This window comes from Mustela nivalis, assembly GCF_964662115.1.
Source record: "Mustela nivalis genome assembly, chromosome: 5".
Lineage (NCBI taxonomy): Eukaryota > Metazoa > Chordata > Mammalia > Carnivora > Mustelidae > Mustela > Mustela nivalis.
The window spans coordinates 144,562,185-144,581,165 of NC_139024.1; the positions used below are offsets into that span (position 1 = coordinate 144,562,185).

General features: G+C 54.9%; 1 protein-coding gene across 13 annotated transcripts in view; it reads left to right on the top strand.

Moving 5' to 3' along the window:
* PHACTR1 (phosphatase and actin regulator 1) overlaps positions 1–18,245 on the top strand; it is a 562,751-nt gene extending 544,506 nt beyond the window's left edge. For all 13 annotated transcript variants that reach the window (XM_082730196.1, XM_082730202.1, XM_082730204.1 and 10 more), the window contains 5 exons: positions 3,313–3,368; positions 8,121–8,182; positions 11,722–11,862; positions 13,994–14,070; positions 14,917–18,245. In XM_082730196.1, the coding sequence (XP_082586322.1) occupies positions 3,313–3,368; positions 8,121–8,182; positions 11,722–11,862; positions 13,994–14,070; positions 14,917–14,932 (352 nt within the window). In that variant the 3' untranslated portion in view covers positions 14,933–18,245. The remainder of the gene's footprint in view (positions 1–3,312; positions 3,369–8,120; positions 8,183–11,721; positions 11,863–13,993; positions 14,071–14,916) is intronic.
* Positions 18,246–18,981: the final 736 nt, after the last annotated feature.

Consider the following 18,981-nt stretch of genomic DNA (forward strand, 5'->3'; position numbering starts at 1 on the left):
TGCCGGTGTCCTCCTGCCCTTGAACCCTGCCCTCCGCCGACTCCCGGCAGGCTCGTGGTGCGCGTCTGAGCGGTGAATAGAGGGATTCCGGGAGCTTCCAGCCCCAGCCCCTGCCTCCTCAGGCTGCGCTCTGTTGGACTCTCGGCTTCACATCTCCGTATTACAGACCCGCTACAGACTTCTCTCCCGGGCCTCGACCTCTCCTGTCCGCGGAGCACGTGCCTGCGGCCGCCCTGCTTCATCTCCCCACTTGAACGTTCCGGTACCATTCCGACTCCGCAGATCCAAAGTCAGACTCTCGGTTCCCTTCCACCCTTCCCATCCTCCTCCAAAACCCCCGCCTCCCTTCCTGCGTGCCCGTCTCCGTGAACGGCCTTGCCAAGCATCCGACGGTCGAAGCTGTGAAACCTCAGACAGACAGACAGAACTTCCGCACACCTGCTTCTCCCCGCTCTGTCCACCTACGCGACGTCTCCGTGGTCGGTCAGCTGGGCTTCCTAAGAACGTGCCCGTCAGCCGCTGCAGCCCAGCCCGGGGCTCCCTCCTCCCTGAGCTGGAGCCTCCTGTGGCTTCTTCCCAAACTGCCCCTTGTGTCCCCCTACACCCGCAGTGCACTGGCCAAGGAGGTCCGTTGTAAATCTGAAACATTCACTCACCCTTGCCCTCACCGGTTTGAATATGTGAGTGCTCTCGTGGCTCCACATTGCTCCTTGAGAAAAGGTCAGAATCCTGGCCGTGGTCCTCACGGGCCACGCGGCCTGGCCGCTGCCTGTCCTCCAGCGCCCTTCCTCCGCTCGCTGTCTCTGCTCCAACACGTGGCTCTCTCCGTCCGTCCTTCCCATCGGGGCCACCGCGTCGCTTCCCCCGGAACCCCTCTTCTGGCCTAATTTGATCGGACGCGAGAATCCCCGCCCAGACGCCCCCGATGGCAGCCATTCACTGAACTTACAATTCACACTTGCTTCGTGACGACCCGAACGACGGCTCCCCCAGAGCCCAGCACAGAACCTGGCATGGAGCTGGCCGTCCACCAATAATTTGTAAAATGAACAAACGCATTCATTTAAATATTTGATTATGTATTTTTTTCTATTTTATTGATTTTTCTCTCCCTCCCTCCCCACGCGTGTTCCATAAATGAATTCACACTTGGATGGGACCGAGGATCTTGCCACTGTTTCTAAGAACCATGCCCGCACGCGACAAGGGTGATGTCATCTCCGCCGATTACATTACTCTCTGTTATATGCAGCGAAGTCCCCAATAGCCTGTTCGTGGAAAGTAGGTTCAGAGCAGAGCCGGCACTAGACCCCAGATCCCCTAACTCCTGAGCTGTTTGTGCTTTGCCCTAACGATGCCGGAGTATGATTTTCCTGCCCGATCTCACTTTCAAAGCCGAAGCACCTCCTCACCGCACGTGTCCTCTGGGAGGGAGGGCTTAGCTCCATTTGGTCACTGGGATCGGCCTCAGTGTTCTCAGACCCTTTTAGGAGACATTATACATAAACAGGAGCCTCCCTTGAAAGCATGTGTGTTTGACTCTCGGGCCGCCCAGCTAACAGAATTTGCTCTGCCTGTAGTTCAGTCTCTCGTCCTTTTGTCCCCCTCCAAACGTGACCCATCAGAAAAAACAAAAACAAAAAAGCCAGGGCAGAACCAGCAACGGGTCTGGTGACGGGATCAGGGGGCTTCTCAGCACAGCCGGTGGGGAACGTTCTGCAGATCCTTCTGGGCACAGGACTTCTGGGATACAAGCTCTACCTTAAATCAGGAGCTTTTTCAAAACCTACTGACCCACAGCTTTGGTGGCATCCAGAGCCCAAGCCCCAACAAGGGGTCCCATAAAGCTGAGTGCATGTCCCTACAAACCAAGTGAGGATTCTGGAGGCAGATGGAAAGGTGAGGTAGAGCCCCCAAGCAGCTCGCTCTGAGCGGAGTCTGCATTCCAGAGCGATGACACAGTTTCCTCCCGGGGTCTGACGGTGCTATTTTAGGAAAGACTTTGAGACTCCAGAGTCCCAATTTAGAGCCTCCAATATTGCAAATCACCAGATATACAGCAGGCCCCTTGTCAATGGGAAGAAACAGCATCTTCATGGGACATTCCGAAGAGAAAATGACTAGCGAACATGACCTTGTTCTTATAAACTGAACTACGCTTTGGAATACAATTGCCAGCCGTTTCCAGGGTGCTGTTGACGTCACCAGCCGGTGTCTGACCGGAAATCCTGGGGCCTCGAAGCCCGTGTCCTGCCCAGAGCATCTGTGGTGATGCGGTTGGGCTCTCAAGGATCCAGGGCAGGAAGAAGAACTGTGGGCGACAGGAAGTGTTCAGTGTCAACCGTCTGCACTCGGTGGCCATGGACTTTGTGTTTTCACTCCGGATCTCCTGAGGTTCTGTGGTGTAAACGCCTTGCCCACCAGACGCACCGGTGCCGAAACTCAGGGAGGAAGCGCGGCGTGTGCTCCTGGGGCAGCGCCCCTCACGTCCCAGTGCAGGCCCCGTAGGAGCCCCAGACCCCTTCCACAACCTTCTCCCACGGTGTGTGGCTCATCCCTGGAGCTCTATCTGCCCAGACCGGCTTGTACTACTTCGCGGGGCCCTGCCCGCTCTCTGGTGACTTCTGCCAGGCCTTGGGGCCACCAGCATCGGTCCCCGCCCCCCACTGTTGCATCACGGCCCAGGGACGCCCCTGCTATGATGTCGCACTTGCTGCGGCCCCACGACTTGCCGGCCTTGGGAGTAGCCCTTATGTTCCTGCTCCTTTGTCCTGCCCCGTCTAAGGCGGCTCTGGTGGGGATGGGTGGGGACAAGAAGAAGAGCATCTATTGTTCGCGGACAAGCCTCCCTGTCTCGCGTCTCCCCGGGGCCATGAGCCTCTTTATGTCCTCCCTGGTTCTGCACAAACATGGCAAGAAGCGAGCTCTTGCCCTGGGGCTTGGGGGCGGGGGAGGCAGAGGCCACACTCCCCGAAGCGAGGAGGCCACCTGAAAGAAAGGGACCTCTGTGACCAGAAGCATCCACGGGCCCGGAGGCCCCAGAGGCCCCAGAGGAGCGGGGCTGGGGAGGGGCCGAGGATGGGAGGAAGGAGGAGGGTCAGCCTGGCGTGACGTGACGCCGGGTGCCTTTCCTGGGGTTGAAATTGAGGAACCGAGGAGGCGGCGGTGGTCAGAGTCGGTCTCGCAGCGCACAGGATGGGGCAAGAGCTCCCGCCACTCACTCCGTCTCATGCGTCTACCAGGGCCGGGGAGATTAATGACCCAAGGAGGATATGATATGGTCCAAAAACTTTTCCTGGATTTTTTCCGCAGGCGGCTGAGCCAGAGGCCAACAGCAGAGGAATTGGAGCAGAGGAACATTCTGAAACGTAAGTGACTCAGCCCGTGGTGGTCGCTGATGCTGTGTGGTGGCTTTGGGTCCTGTGCAGGGTGCGGGCCACAAGGTCTTTCCCTTGGGCCTGTGTGGAAACGCCTGAGAACGGCTCTGATGGCTGATGAGGGACCTGGTGTGTGAGAGCATCCTGGGCGGCCTCCCCGTGGAGGAGACAAACCCGAGCCCACTGGGCCCATTGGAAGTTTCCTGGCCCACAAGGACCCCCTTCTCCTCTGTGGGCTGTGAAGTCAGAGAAGCTGCAATATTAGAGCCAGTGAACTCACTCAATGACGGTGGGCAGAATCCGGGTCACCTTCAAGCCAGAATTGACTTAAAAACCACAAATACTGCATCGAGGGCTAAAATAAGGCAGACGGCCGTGTGAAAGCGGGGGCTGGAAACCTGACTTTCCGCGGCGGCCGGCTGCTGCTGCTAGCCCCCCTCTCCCTTTGAACATTAAAAGTAGAGTCTAGGAAAGCATTTCCAAGTGAGAATGCTTCACGTCCCCCTCTCAGGACTCCGGCAGCTGGGCCATGGCCAGCCGGCCGAGTGCTGTCCCCCGAGAGTGCCTCGCCGTCACTCTGGCCAGGGGGAGGGACAATGAAGGAGCAGAGATACTCGAATAGAAAGCGGGAATCCACTTGGTGCATCTGAGGGTCACCAGGGCTGCCCCATGGGGGGACAGAGGGGGAGATGTTCAATGACTGACAAAGCAGAACTGTCTGCCCACGTCTGTCCCTTCATTACCACTCATCAAAGCTCTCAAGATGGGTCAACAAACAGTATTTCTAGTTCAACTCGTGACCCTTTCTCCCCACACACATCCACTTCTAATTTCTCTCTAGAGAAGAGAAACTCACGCTATACAGAGTTTCCCGGGAACGCCATCCCCTGGGCTCGCAGGTGCGCAGAGACACGTCCACACGCGCACACGCGCGCACACACACACACACACAATCACATGAAACATCAGTCTGAGGGGCTGGATATTTCCACTGAGACCAAACTAAAACGTTCTGGATCTTCCTTTTCTACTCGTCCCGACTGTGGTCTGGGGACTTGGTCAGTTTTGAATGGTTTTGCTGAGGGTGAGCTGCCGCATTTCCCCTGGGGAGGGCTGGGCGGAGCGGGGTGGCCCAGCGAGGCGGGCCTCGGTCTGCCTCCCGCCTCCCGGCCCCAGACGGGCTGCCTCCTCCTCAGCTCTCAGCGGGCGCGGTGTTCGGGACTGGCCTCCTCAGTGCTGCCTGCATCTCACATAACTCCTAGGTCTCTAGGAATGTGTGTGTATATTTCTTTTTTTTTTTTTTTTAAGATTTTATTTGACAGACTGAGATCACAAGTAGGCAGAGAGAGAAAGGAAAGCAGGCTCCCCGCTGAGCAGAGAGCCCGATGCGGGGCTCGATCCCAGGACCCTGGGATGATGACCTGAGCCAAAGGCAGAGGCTTTAACCCACTGAGCCACCCAGGCGCCCCTGTATATTTCTTTCTAACCAAGAGGAGTCCTTAGCAGTTTCAAAGCTTCCTATGCTGTAAAAGGGATGAGAAGTTTTTCAGGTGATTTCCACGGCCGGGGAAGCGTGTGGCCTGCGTGAGATCTCCCTTTCTGCCCCAATCGGAGCCCTGATCCACTGTAACCTTTCTGTTGTTGGAGAGAAAGAAAAGCAGGTGGCCCAGGTGTCCATGTATCCCAGAAGCAGGGGATCGCGCAGACGTTCTTCCATCCCCACTACCTCTTCACGCCCGCACCTACCCAACAGGCGTCTGTAGTTTTCTGGAGGAATCTTGGTACAGGGGCTGTGCTGTGTGGGGGCCCCAGCCTGCCCCCAGCCAGAGAGGCTGCAGCTCTGGAGGACCGTTCAAGTCTCAGAAACCAGTGCTTCTCTCGGCAAGGGCTCGGGTTGGGGAAGCAGCAGGTCGAGCCTGTTCCATGCCCAGCTCCCTGGGAGCCCACAGGCGGGTGCCTCATCTGGAAAGAGACTCAGATGTCAGAGGCGGCCACTTGCGGCGTCTAGTAAGTCTGCGGGGCTTAGGGTCAGGCAACCCAAGCGGGGACTTGAGGACATTGTTCCCAGGGTCCCCTTTTGTTCTAGTCCCTCTTCCTTCTTACCCATGCAAATAGCCAAATTAAAGAACTGCCTGACCAAGTTCAAGCAGGTTGATCATTTCAGTTTTGAAACTTTTCAGAAATGAACATCTATTTCCCATTAACTCTTTCTCCCTTGGGTTCTAGAACATTGTTTTTTCCTAAGATTTTTTTTTTTTTTAATCTCCCTTCTATGGAACCAGAAACTTCATGGCATGAGAAAACCCCCTCACACAAATTATCCTGAGCCTGACTTTCTGAGCTGTAAGTCACTCGAGGAACTGTCTGTGTGAGGGGTGCTGGGGAGAGGGAGGTCGTGTCTCTGCAGCCGAGCCTGGAGGGTCTGAGGCCGCCTCCCAGCCCCCCTGCCGGCCCCCAGGGGCAGTGCTGGCTTTGTCCAGCGGCCAATGAGACACTGTGCACATTCGAGCACATAATGAGCGCACTCTGATGGTGGCGGCAGGAGACGACATCACGGCCCTTTCCTGGCCTCTCTTCCCACTTGTCTAATGGGGTTGTCTCGGTGCCCTCTGCCCGAGAATTCATGACCCTGAGTTTGTAAATGGCTTTGAACTAAAGGTATAGATTCCAGCGGTGGTCACATGTGGCCCCGCCCCGCCCCACAGGGGGACCCTAGAAACACACATGGGCGAGGGCAGCTCCGCGCTGGCTCGGGGCTCTGGGGGGGCTTGTGGGGTGAGGATGCCCCGATGGGAGTCTGAGGCCAGGACCCGGGAGTGAGGAGGAGGGGCCGGCCCCACGCGACACATGCTGGGGGAAGAGGCCGCTTATTCCAGCAAGCCAAAAAGGAGCTTGGCTGTCTAACAAGTTAGCGGGTAGCGTCGCGGCGTGTGACGAGCCACTTAACTCCCTTGGCTTTTACATCCTCGTTTACATTTAGATGTGGCGGCCTCTTGGGCCCCTCGAGACCCTACTGTCTATCGAGCCCACACATGGTAAGGGAGAGCCCCCGCCCCAGCGGCCCCCTGGGTCCTCACCCTCCAGGCTTCCGTCCCCCTGGCCACCTGTAGATGGCGCCCGTCTGCGGTCTCCCTTCTTTCTGCTGGAGTCGTTCATACTAAGATGTTAACGGCTGGCTCGTTTTTGTGAGTTTTTATCCAAGAGAAACTTGCGTTTTTAAAGGGAACGCTGGGCGAGAGATAAGATCTTTAAGTCCAGAGGAAGGACCTCTCTCTTGTATGGGGGAGGGACCCCTATAGGGCTTGCTGCACTAGGGTCCTCTGGTGATGACAGCCCACTGTAGGATGTGGACATTTCTGATGTCCCCGTATAAGATCCTGAACCTCCCCCCGCCACCCCCGCCCAGGGAGTCATAGCAGTCAAATTGTTCACCTGGGGCTGTCACTGAGGGCCTGAGTTCAGCTCTAACCTGCCATTGTCCCTCCCAGTGGGAAGTGTGGCCACCTTCAGGGTGTGTGGCCTCTGGCTGTGGTGGTTGTTGCCAGGGCTGGCAAGGAGGAGCCGGGTGGGACCCACTTCTATGCACAGGGGCTTCCCTCTTTTAAAGACCTGTCCTTATCCTGAGATGACCGAATCTCAAGGGTGTGCTCCTTTGATGAATTACGAAACATAATTTAACAATAGTAATTTCAAAATGAAAGTCTAAGTGCCCAGGGTGGTCTGAAGGCCACCTCGAGGGAGATTGCTTTCATTAACGTCCTTCTAAAGTCAGGGGTGAGAAGCAGAGACCCTCCTTGACACGGTTGGATGGACAGTATTAGGCTTAGACCCATGCCTCCATCCCAGAGCACAGGAGGAAAGTGACGTACCCACAGCCGCCCGCTTCGCTCACAAGGAGAAATAAGCCCACACGTCCTGGCCTCCATCTCTCTGCTCCATTCCCCAGACCCTCTTACCTACGGCTCTTTAAACATCTGATGAGTAATCCGCCCACACATTAAGCTGAGAACGTTTAGACTCCGAGGTCTTCTATCCCGAGACACTCTTTAAAAAGTCTAAATGCAGGCAATTGTGTCCCACACTCTGGCCTCCCACCTGCTCTGTGGACTTCTTGGAAGATTCAAAGAATTAATGGAATCAGGGCTTGCGAAAGGTGAGCGTATTTTGGAATTCCTCCACGCAGTCGGGGCTGCGTTTGGCGTTAGCCGTGCCTTATTTTGTTTCTGCAGCAAGTGGGAGGCGCCCCCACGGGCCAGCCTCTTCCCCTGTCCCCACAGAGCACGAGACACGAGGCCACATCACAATGAGTCCCCGTCCATCTGTCGCTGGGAGGCCCAGGGCACAGTTGAACAGGCCCAGGACTTGTCTAAAGCAGGGAACCTCACTTCTCCCCAGACGCCCGCCGCCCCCCAACAGCACCCCCCACCCCCACTTGTAGGACCTATGTCCTTGTGCCGAAACCACACGTCCCAGCCCGGCATTTCTCCTGAGGACTTGAAACCTCCCCACATGGCATAAAGAAAGCGAAGTGAGAAGGCCAGCCAGCTCACCATCCATGTGAAAGTGCAGGCCGTTGGGGAAGCATCCCACAGGCAGGAGGGTGGCCAGGGAAGAGGACAGGAGCTCACGACCCCATTTCCCAAGGGGCTCGGGGCTCGGCCTAGAGCCCACAGACTTTCAGAGGATACACTTGTGTGCGACACTGTTCCCCAGAACCAAAAGCTTATCCCCTGTTTCTTGCAGCTCGGAATGAACAGGAGGAACAAGAGGAGAAGAGAGAGATCAAGAGGAGGTTAACTCGAAAGGTGAGCGGCTTTTCCAGGTGGGCGCTGGGACAGGTCAGGGTGGGCCCCGGTGGCGGTGCCGCTGGAAGCCCTCTCCATGGTCCTGCTCCCCGGGCGTGAGAGCGAGCGGCTCTGCACGCAGCAGCTCCTGTCCCGGGGACGGTGGTCAGCTCAGGGTCAGGACCTGCCGTCCTTCCGGCTGGTGACATTCTGTTGCCGGACTTTGTGGCACCCACCCCCCTCAGACAGCTTGACGGCCAGTGCCTTATACTTTCAATCACAGAGAATATTTTGTTTTTTAAAAATTCACCACATTCCCTAAAAAATCACCACCCCAAGCTTTGGAAATTCATTGTCAAAATCAGTAGTTCAAATATAATGCAGTCATGTGCCTGAGAGTTTCCCTTGCCTCTGAGACTACTGCTTACCTACTGGCTGAGAACCGAATGACTGCATTATGCCAAGTCCAATTTGAATTACTGATTAGGAAAATGCCAAAAGTACTGATAAATTTACCGAAGATGTTTGAAAAGCACTTCAGGCCATAAGGCTAGAATTTTTATGTACTTTAACCCCAAAAATAGATGGCCTGGCAGCTCAAAGTAGACCCAGAAATGGATCTAATTCTGTATGAGTGGCCCTAATAACAGACTCTTATTTGAACCTGTTCTTGGATGGCGATGAGGAGTTTAATTAATTGATAGCACGTAAGACATAATACTATCTTCTGTCTGACTAAAGTGTTTTTAATCAGCCTCCTACAGTGACCATCTTGAGAGAAAAATACTGAATTCTTCGAGACAGTTAAGAGATCCATTAAAATTAATTTTTAAAGGTTTATTCATGGATTTTGTCTCCCTAGAAATATTACATAAAGGAAGAAATTCAGAGATTCTAAAACACCATACCACTTACTAGGGTGATGATTTGTGTCTCTCGGACTTTCTCTCCCTTGGGGCAACCCAAACATCTGGTGATGAGCCAGATGGCTCCCCAGTCATCAGGAGTAGGAGAAACAAGTTCCTGAAGGGCCAGGTGATGGGCTGCACCCCCTCGGTGGGGACCTCGAAAGAGAGCTAGGTGACCTTCATCTGGGTGCCCTCACCCAAGGCACAGGCTGATTTTCCGAGTCCCTCAGAGCCCCGGTCCTTGGGCGCAGGGCATCCCCCTTCCTGAGCCTGGGCAGTGAGAGGGTCTGGGCAAGGGGCCCAAGCTTAAGGGTGCCCTTGAAATGACCAGGGTATCCAGAGCAGGCTGGTAATGACCCCTCCTTTCTCATACAGAAAAGCCTAGACATTCAGAAAAAAAACTTCAAATTGTCAACAGGTTCACTGGGGTTGATTGCTGGGCCCAGAAATTGCCCTGAACTTGAGGGGTTTCTTGCTATAAACTCGTAATAGGAAAATACTGAAGCATATGCTTCGTTCTTACAGAAAATCAGCGAACGGTATCACTTGGCAGCAGAGCAAGGGAAGGGGGGGGGCTGCGAGGGATAGGCGCCCCCAGAGAGCCCCTCGCTTTTGCAGGGCTCCAAGAGAGAACTGGCTTGTCTTCCTCCCCAGGAGGAAAACTGCCTGAGAATGTCAGCACCTGCCTTCCCCGGGACTAGCTCCGGGAATGGAAAATAGTGAGTTTAAGGGAAGGGAGAACAGTTTTTTATGGGAGAGGCTGGAAGGAGCTTCTACCTCTGTTCTTGCTAGAGCTGACGGGAGCCTGCCCGCAGGTAGCGGATTCTGTAAGGCCTCCCGGCCCCAGCCTGGTGCTTCCCCTCCGGATCCTCGAGCGTAGCGAGACCGCATGCCAGTGGTGGCGGCCACTATTCCGTTACCCGCCACCCGAGGATTTCCTCAGTACGGTCCCATTTACTTTTAATGTACTGCTGAGAAAAATGGACCCCAGAAACGGATGCTGACCGCAACACACCATTCTTTTTCTTCAGCCAAATTGAGACTAACCTAAAAATGACAGGCTCTGTCTTTTAAGGGATGCCATCCTACTGCTTCCAGAAAGGATGCTCGCTGGCTGCACGAATGGGTGGGCAGAAGGAAGGAGGGAGGGAAAGACGGAGGGGAGGAGGGGCGTGCACGCGCGTCCACTTGTACTAATAGTGGGATTTGGGTCTCAAGTAGTTTACTCTAAAGTACCTGGTTTCAAGTGATATTTCTGCCATAGATTAGAACACAAGTTGACCAACCCCTTCTGCCAGCCCACCATCCCCGGAAACCTGACTTGAGCCCCAAAGATCATTTCCTCATCGTCTGAGGAAGGAGGTCCATCAGCCAGCAGCCCGACGCCCCTCTGGGCACCGAGGAGCGGGGGCACAAGCTGGTGCTCAGGGGAGTGGGCAGGGGGGGTGGTCACTGGGTAGCTGGCCTCCAAGCTGCCTGAGACGCTCCCAGGGAAAGACGCTCCCTCAGAGCACATGGGTACAGCGCCCTATTGATTTGGAGAGATGCTGTCTAGAGTCTCCGTGGGACTCAGGCATGACAAATAGTCCCTGACCTTTAGATCTAACATTCCGTCTTTCTGTTCACTCTGGACTTCGCTGTCCAGTCTATTAGTAAAATATCCAGATCGTGATTTCCAGAAAACACAACTAGAAATTTCATGCTTAGCCTTGTCCTGGTCACGGTGCACTTAGAAATTAACGCTGTTTGTCTAGCACCCCGTGGTACATCTTGCCCAAGAAAAGCAAGGGATTTCGAGTGGGTGTCCTGTAGCGGGGAAAATACGGAATCGGTGAACGTTTGTACTTTCACGATAGTGCAGAAGCTGCTAAAGAAAGAGCGACGGTGTCCCTCCAGAAGAAGTCAACTTAGAGGCAGGAAATGAGAATAGAAAGGTCAGCCTGATGCTGTGCAAGTACAGAGGGAGGGTGCCAGCCACGGTGCCAGGGAGAAGGTCTTCTGCGTGGTGCAGCCCAGCCCTGCAGACCCATCCCATGGGCCTGGCCCCCGGCTTCCCTAGCACAAACCCAGCCTTGCTCTGCATGTGGGGACCGGCTTTTCAACGTGAACTTCTCGGGGAGCAGGGTCCCCTCGGACCTCCTCAGTGGTGCCTGAACACCCCTGAATCTGCGTGGTGTTTGCATGTACACCCTCTGTGTCTCACACACACATGCACACACATGCAAACTGATTTACAGACTCAGCCTGCAGAGCGCACTCAATCTGACACGTGGTCGTGCACTTACAAAACCAAAGTGGGACAAGAGTGTGGGGGTAAGATGTCACCTGCTGGGAGAAGGGACACAGGTGTGGGAAGACGCGCACCCACGCAGGCGGCCAAGTGGCTTGTAAGAGGCGCTGCGGTGTCGCTAAGGGACTGTCTGGCTGTCCGTCCGGATCAGCCGGTAGGCAGGTGCCACCAAGGAAAACCAGGCTCGTCTCTCTCAGGGTCCTGGGAAAGGCCCAGGCGTCTGAAGCCCTAGGTCCCTAGCCGCGGCCCGTCCCTCACTTGCCAGGGGAGGTGCTGGTGGCCTCTCACCGTCCCCTGGAAAGTCACAGGCCAGGCCGTCTAAGCTGCTCTGGCTGACGGGGCCCATCTCTCCTTCCCTGCAGCTCAGCCAAAGACCCACAGTGGAAGAACTTCGAGAAAGAAAGATCCTCATCCGTTTCAGCGACTACGTGGAGGTGGCAGACGCTCAGGACTACGACCGCAGGGCCGACAAGCCGTGGACCCGCCTCACCGCCGCCGACAAAGTAAGCAGAGAGCGAGGGGTGGGGTGCTGGGTCCTCGTGCCTCAGTTTCCCCTGCGTGGGCTTTCCCGCCTGCTGCCAAGAGCCCGCAGCGAGAGCAGCAGCGGAGCCGAGGTCCCGGGGTCCCTAGGGGAGTGCGGAGTGGCCGCGGGGCCTGCGGAAGGCGCTGCTCCCCCAGCTCCTTCCCCCCGGGGCCCCAGGCTCTCTGCGGAGCGGGGCGCTCACTGAGCTGCCTCGCCCTGCCTCGGGGAAGGCACAAGACAGTCCCGTGACAGCACGTGACAGGGCGGCCAGAGGCCAGGCAGCCTGGGAGGCTGGGCCCAGAGGAGCAGAGTAGCGCCCATGCGGGCACACAACGGTCCACGAGCGCGGGGCCCCACACTCAGCGCAGACCTTCTGGGAAGGGGACCCTGTCCTCGGCACCCGCCAAGGCTCACACAGCCAGACAGAGACCAGCTCACTGTGTCTGCCGTTATTACAACCGCACAGTAGAAACGGGACAGATCACAGACGGCAAAACCTGCCTCGCTGCGCTGCCCCCTCGTCCATTTGGAAAACAAAGAGTAACCTGACGTTGAGTTTGTTTTATAGGAAATAGCGGCATCATTCTTGGGGTGCCTGGGTGGCTCAGTCGGTTAGGCACCTTCAGGTCTTGATCTTGGGATGGTGGGTGCAGGCCCCTCCGGGAGGGACACCTCATTCTTACCTGTCCGCTGGACCACGTATCACAATGAACCTCTGCTTCGTAACCCTTTGTGACTCTAGTCCAGTCATCCTGAGGGACTGGAGAGCTAAGGGCATTAAAAAAAAAAAAAAGTCTAAATTAATGACTACATCCAATGTGCAAGAGACACCGGGGGCCTCTCTTGAAGAGTCCTGCCTTCGTCCCCTGAAGTCCCAGGGCCAGTGGCTTTTATAAGAAAGCGAGGTCCTCCGCAGCAACACTCTGGCCTCGGACCGATCGCAGGGAGCGTGAAGGCAGGCAAGCTGCTACACTTGGGTGGGAATGGTGGGGCCCGAGGCAGACTTTCCAGAAGGGTTTCCCACGTGGCAGGTCTCCTGCACAGGTCCTGGTGAACGGCAGCCTCTGCCCTCCTTTTAAACGTAGCACCCTTCTCTTCCCTGTGCAGGCAGCTGTGGCGGGGGACCCCAGGGACTGGACCCACCATCCACTAGACACACACAGACCCAAAGACCCAGTCCCCAGGTAGTTGTGTCATGTAAACAGGAATGGAGGAAGGGACCTTGCCCTTTGGTTCACCCTCGGACCGCAGTGTGCTTGCTGACCAAGGATGAGGGGGATCAGAATTCAGGGGACAGGACAGCGTGACCCCACGCACGTGCCGAAACTGTGCGGAGCAGGCAGAGAGGGAACCTTCTACTTCTGCACAGGCTGCTTCCGCAGAGGAATAGGAAGTGGTGCCCCGAGGCTGATAAACAGGCACATGGGGCACCCGCCTTCTCTGGGGGGAGCCCGGCTGACCCCACCTAAAGAATTTCAGCCCCCGGGGAGGAAGTGATGCCAGCGACCTTCTGTCCCACTCAGTCCTCACCACTCCTGGCCGTCTGATGCCCTCCCCTCGGCCACAGCTCCTCTCTGTGGGCAGTGCTGGAAGGAGGTGGCCGTTCACTCATAGCCCATGACCTTGGTCATGGCACAGATGTCCTCAGTCAACAGAGCTGTAAACGAGTGAGTGCTTTGGAATCAAAGTGGGGCGATCACCTATTCCCTTGATTTGAGGAATGTGACCCACACCTTCTAGAAAGATCCATCTTGAGGTGTCCCGTGCTTGTGGTGAGCTCAAAGTGTTTACCTAAGGAAGACGAGAGGTTGACCTTTAAATGTGCCCTTAAGACCCCGGGCGTGTGGGGCAGATCTGTGCGGCCTACATGGCGGTGCTCGTGGAGAGAGGAAGACTTGTTTGGGCAATATGCCAGATCTCACCATTTGTCATTTACATTTAGCGAGAGGGGGATACTTAGTAGGTTCTGGGGGATTTTTTTTTCCCGTCCCAGTGAAGAGTTCATTTTCCGTACTTTGTGTCTTATGGCTTTGTCCAAGAAAAGAGAACGTAAAGACGAACTCCTTTCTGTCTGCCTCTGCTGCATACTCACGGGCCTCTCTCCATTCCAGGCTGCCATCCGGAAGGAGCTCAATGAATTTAAAAGCACTGAAATGGAAGTTCATGAGTTGAGTAGACATTTAACAAGGTTAGTGTTATCGAGGGGTCCTTGATCCGCTTTTCCAGCTCACGCTGTAATACTGGCTTCCAGACTGAAACTCCCCCATCTGCCGCTGGGTCGCAGGAGGGGGCGCAGGTGTGGGGGGGTGAGAGGTCAGCGTGAAGTTCCCCTGCGGTTCTGAAGCTCGGGGATGGAGCACGACAGCCCAGGTTAAGTGGAACCTTCGGAAAAGTCTAGATTTTAGATTATCCAAACGAAAGACCTGATTCAAGATCTTAAGTGCTAGAGCCACCAGTAATGCCAGACGGGTCTTTATGGAAACTGGAGCTGAGAAGAAAAAACCACTGACAGTTTATAGCCAAACCTGGGCAACAATGCCAAATCCCTATGGCACTTCCAAGGTGGGTTCGCTCCCGTGATTCCATGTCCCCCTGTCCACCTTTGGGGAAACGAGCACAGAGAGATTCAAGGGGCTGATAAAAGGCCACGTGGCTAGTGACAGTGTCATCAACTCCGTTCTTATGACTCATACCGAACAGTGCCTAGGTGACCATTTTAGAGAAACAGAATGTACCAGCTCTGTAGTGCGTGGACTTGGGGACACAGGTTGGCCACTCCACCCAGCTGCGGGCCAGCAGGGCCGTCCAGTGGGACCCCCAGGAGCTCTGGAGTAAACCACTCAGAATCAAAGGTGAACCCCATGGGCCCCAAGGGCTGGAGGAGTGCTGCGGGCGTGTGCCCTCGGGTGGAGGTTTAACCAGATTCAGCCCAGCACTTGCGAGCAATGGGGCATCTGAAAATGGGAAGCTCAGACCAGGGAATCTGGCTCCTTTAATAGCCTCTCAGTCTTGATCTAATTATTTGTTTTCCCAGGTTTCACCGACCTTAACAGTCAAATTCCTCCTGAGTGCTATGCTGTCTTCAAAACATAAATTTATAAGAACCATAAGTGCTGGTATTTATTCACTTCCCCATTATGATGTAAATCTTCTGAACTGCCTTTTTTTAAAAAAGAAGAAGAAAAATAAAAGGAAACGTGATCAGGATTCTCTTTGCGAAAATGCGATGGTCACCGCTTGGCGGTCAGAGCCACTGGCGCGACCGCGGATACTGAGGTCCCCAGCGGGCCAGACGGAAGATGGCCTCTCCAACCAGGCCCGGCGGGCCAGCCTCCTTGAGGCTCGTTTAGGCCCCAGCGAACCTCGTCCCCTGGAGTGTGTGTCACCTGGGTCCAAAGAAAGCCAAGGCAGTGGGTTTGGCCTGGAACGGACTGTGCAAAGCAAACGGTCAGGTGGACCTTCTAGACTTGGCCAGATACACTGGCTCTAGGCGTGGCGTCCGGCTCGGGGGCCGCTGCGGGGGAGCACTAGCCTCGGTGGCCCCCGTCCCTTCTCTCTCTTCAGCCATCATCCAGACAGAGAACAAAAGGGAAGATGCTTTTCTGGGGGAGTCTGTGGTTGACCGTCGGTCCCCAGAGTGTGTGTGCCCCAGGTGTGGAAGGCCACCACGGAGCGCCTAGCCTGTCCCCGCAGACTAAGCTTAGCTGCCTTCTAGGGAGCTCTGGTTTAGAAGGGGAAAGCGGTCATCTGCTCAGTTCAAGTGAACTGACCCATCAGTGTCAAAAAAGCCCAATGTCGCGGGTGATCTGACGCACATGGCCACCGCTGTGGTGCTCCTATGGTACTCGTGCGTCCGAGGGTAAGGACCCTGTTGAGGACAGAAAGGCTGGGGGTACGAGACTGCTTGGCTGGTGTTCCTCATTTTCTCTGTGCACCCTGGGGCCGGGGACTGTGTGGCCTGGACATAGTGAAGAGCCTCCGAGTCTAGGACCCGTGCATGCCAGCCAGAGCTGCTTGCAGGACTGGCGTCCGGCCACAGATGGATGGGTCCTCCAGAACCGTTCGATGGCCTTCTAGTCTCCTTTCTTTGCACTGACGAGTTTCTGCAGAAGAGCTTCAGGGTTTGGCACATGGCAGAACCGCGCCAACACCAGCCACGCCTGCCCACGCTGTACCTTCCCACTCCGCTCTGGAGAGACCCCTTCCTCTCCCTCATGGTGCTGGTAAGGCTGATTGGAGGTGTAGCTCTCACTGTCCCATGCGCTTGGGACCACAGAAGACAGTGCTCTTTTGACAGAGGGACACCGAAGATAGGATGTGCAGTGAGGAAGGACAGTCCCCAAGCCCCAACAACTATCTTAACGAGGCCCGTTGCAGCTTCTTCTGTTTTCCTTCCTGACAGACCTCGTAGGGCCCTCGGCCCCACAGCTCTGCCTGGCCTTCTGGAGTGGTCTCCCAGTTACCGCCATCTCTCCAGGTAATGGCTCGCTCCCCTCCACATGGGCCCAAGAGTTAGTTGCCAGATTGGCCTTCACAAAAAAGGAGTTACCCAATTCCCACCCCCAAAACGTGTGGGAAGCGTTACTCTGGGGACCCACACCCCTCCGGGAGGCCATTCATTTCGCTTCCGGCAGGCATTCATGGCTCCAACAGCTGGCATTGAAGCCAGGAGCTGGGCCTATTTTGGGGGGGAGCTCAGGGCAGTTCTTGAGGCGGTGCCCACTGTCCACTTTCCGCGTAGCACTTGGAGTGAGCACGCCACTGCCCTGCCCCACGAGGGGCACCATCACTAGATGCTTTTCTCTTTGAATGTTGAGTCTGAGTAGTTGACTGCCGTGGGAAGGTATCGTTCAGGGAAAACACGGTCGGGATTTTAGTGTGGCTGTAAACACAGCCTTCCCGAAAGGCTTACTGACGATTGAATGTGCAAATGGTATGACGAAAGATGTCTTTTGGGCTCTTTCGTTTGACTTCTTGATAGCAGGCATTGTTCCAGGCAGAAGTGCCTGCCTTGCCAGGATTCGAGTCCGAGCTTCCTGGAACTCCCAGCTGGCCTCGTGCGGCTCCCAGGGCCCTGGTGTGCTGGTCAGGCCTTTGCCGGGCCCAGGAGCGAGTCCTAAGGGAACTCCTTGCCTGGACTCCTCCTTCGAAGGCCAGCGGCTTCTCTGCTGGCTTCCGTTCTTGGGCCTCTGAGGCCCAAGGAACGTGACGCCCAAATCAATTCCCCTGTGGCCAGCCAGCAGCCCAGGTATCCTGCCCGAAGTGCCCTCCTGTTGCAGTCCACGTTGAGCACGGAAGACAGGGAACACAATTTCCACTTCCGTTCCTGCAGAGCACCCTCTTTGAGAAGTTAGTTGCGGGAATTAGGGGTGAACCTTCCACACCCCTGAGATCTCGCCCGCCACCATCAAAGCGGGCTACTTCAAGCCCAGTTTAGGGGGCTCGGCCACCTCAGTGGGCCACAGGATGGGGCATCTGCTGTCTCTTTCCTGCCGTGAAATCTTGAGGTCTTTACAGAAATCTATCCAAATTTCTCTTCTGCCGTAGCGTTAGGACAACTGGAAGATATTACAAAAAAAAAAAAAAAAAGGTGAGATAGGCTGGATGGTTTTAAATGCATCCCTTTTCTTAAAAAGCTGCAGTTCTCAAAGGTCTTGTGCATATACGTCCCCAATGGAGCCTTTTGTCATTTGGATTAGCATGAGAGGAAACGTGAAATCTCTCAAATCTAAAGGTTTCCCTCTCGAAATCAGACATTGCCCCTACGCACCCCCACCATCTGTGACGGAAGGGACTGCCATCGGCCTACTTGCTCTTTCAAAATTGCTGATCTTTTCCTCTCCAAAGGCCCTCAAAGCCCTGTAAAACTTTTAAAACTTTAGCCTTTATGTCAAATTAGAGAAACCAAACAATGTGATGGTAGATGTGATAAAAACCTGAGTTTATTTTTCTCCCGCTTATGAACGTGTATTTATATTTGCCGAATGAATATCGTGGTGTGTGCTTCAATGAATGGGATGTCAGGCTCTCCCTGTGCACGGCGGTGGGTGGAGGTCACCTTAAATGACTTTTTCTTCCCATCTGTCTGTCAATCCCCAAACTAGTTGCTTTTTCCAGTTGCTTCCCGGGTGTCTGTACATAGTTTGTCTTTGTATAGGAGCGCTCTCCTGTGTTCGAATTTAACAGATGATGGCTGTATGAGGAAGACCATGTAAACAGAATACAAACTAAACTGGATCTCTATGGCCTAGGTTTTGTACATACAGAAACTGCATGGTATTTAAATTATTGTTTGTCTCTGATGATGTATGCAGTTTCTTTAAAAACAAATCAAAAAAAAAAAAAAAGTCTAAAAAAAAACCATTTCTTGACTCCTGTGTGTTTTTTGGCTGAGGACAGGGTTTGGGAGGAAGGCAGGTCAGTCCATCAGCAAACAGTAGGAGTTCTGGAGACAGAAAACCACCTCCTGTATGGGCTGGTACCCGGTGGCGGGGGCGGGGGCGGGGGCAGGGGAGGCTGACTGCACAAAAATTTGAGTTCTTCGACTTTGAAAGATACAGCGCCCAACTGTCTGTTCTTGAATAATCGTGAATAAGGAATATAAATTAACTGTTAAATCCCTCAGAGTCATCTCTGCAATGTCCGATATCAGCTCTGTGAAGCAGCAAGGGGGGGTCACTGCCCCCAAAGCAAAAGCCCGAAACTACCTGGTTTTTGAGTACGTACTTACCTCTCTCTCCAGGAGAAGTCTTATGTATTTGTAAAGCTCAGAGCTTTATCACTTAACTTTCCGGTCGTCATTTGTCTTTTCAAAGGTTCTGGGGGGAGCGAGAGGGCCTTCAGTGCTTGCTGGCTGCATTTTAGGTGTGGGGGGTTACTGGACATCGTGTGTTGGGCCCGGCAGCAGAAGAGGAGCCTACCGCAGTCCTGCCGCCGCGCACCACTCCTAGGAATCGCGCTGGAGGTCTCAAAGCACAGATGTCAACCCGGGAAGTCTGCGTGGGCCTGAGATTTCTGCATGTCTAGCTAGCTGTCAGGACATCTGATGCTGCTGGCCCAGGAATCCTGCTGCTGAGTAGCGAGGGCGTGAAAGAACGAA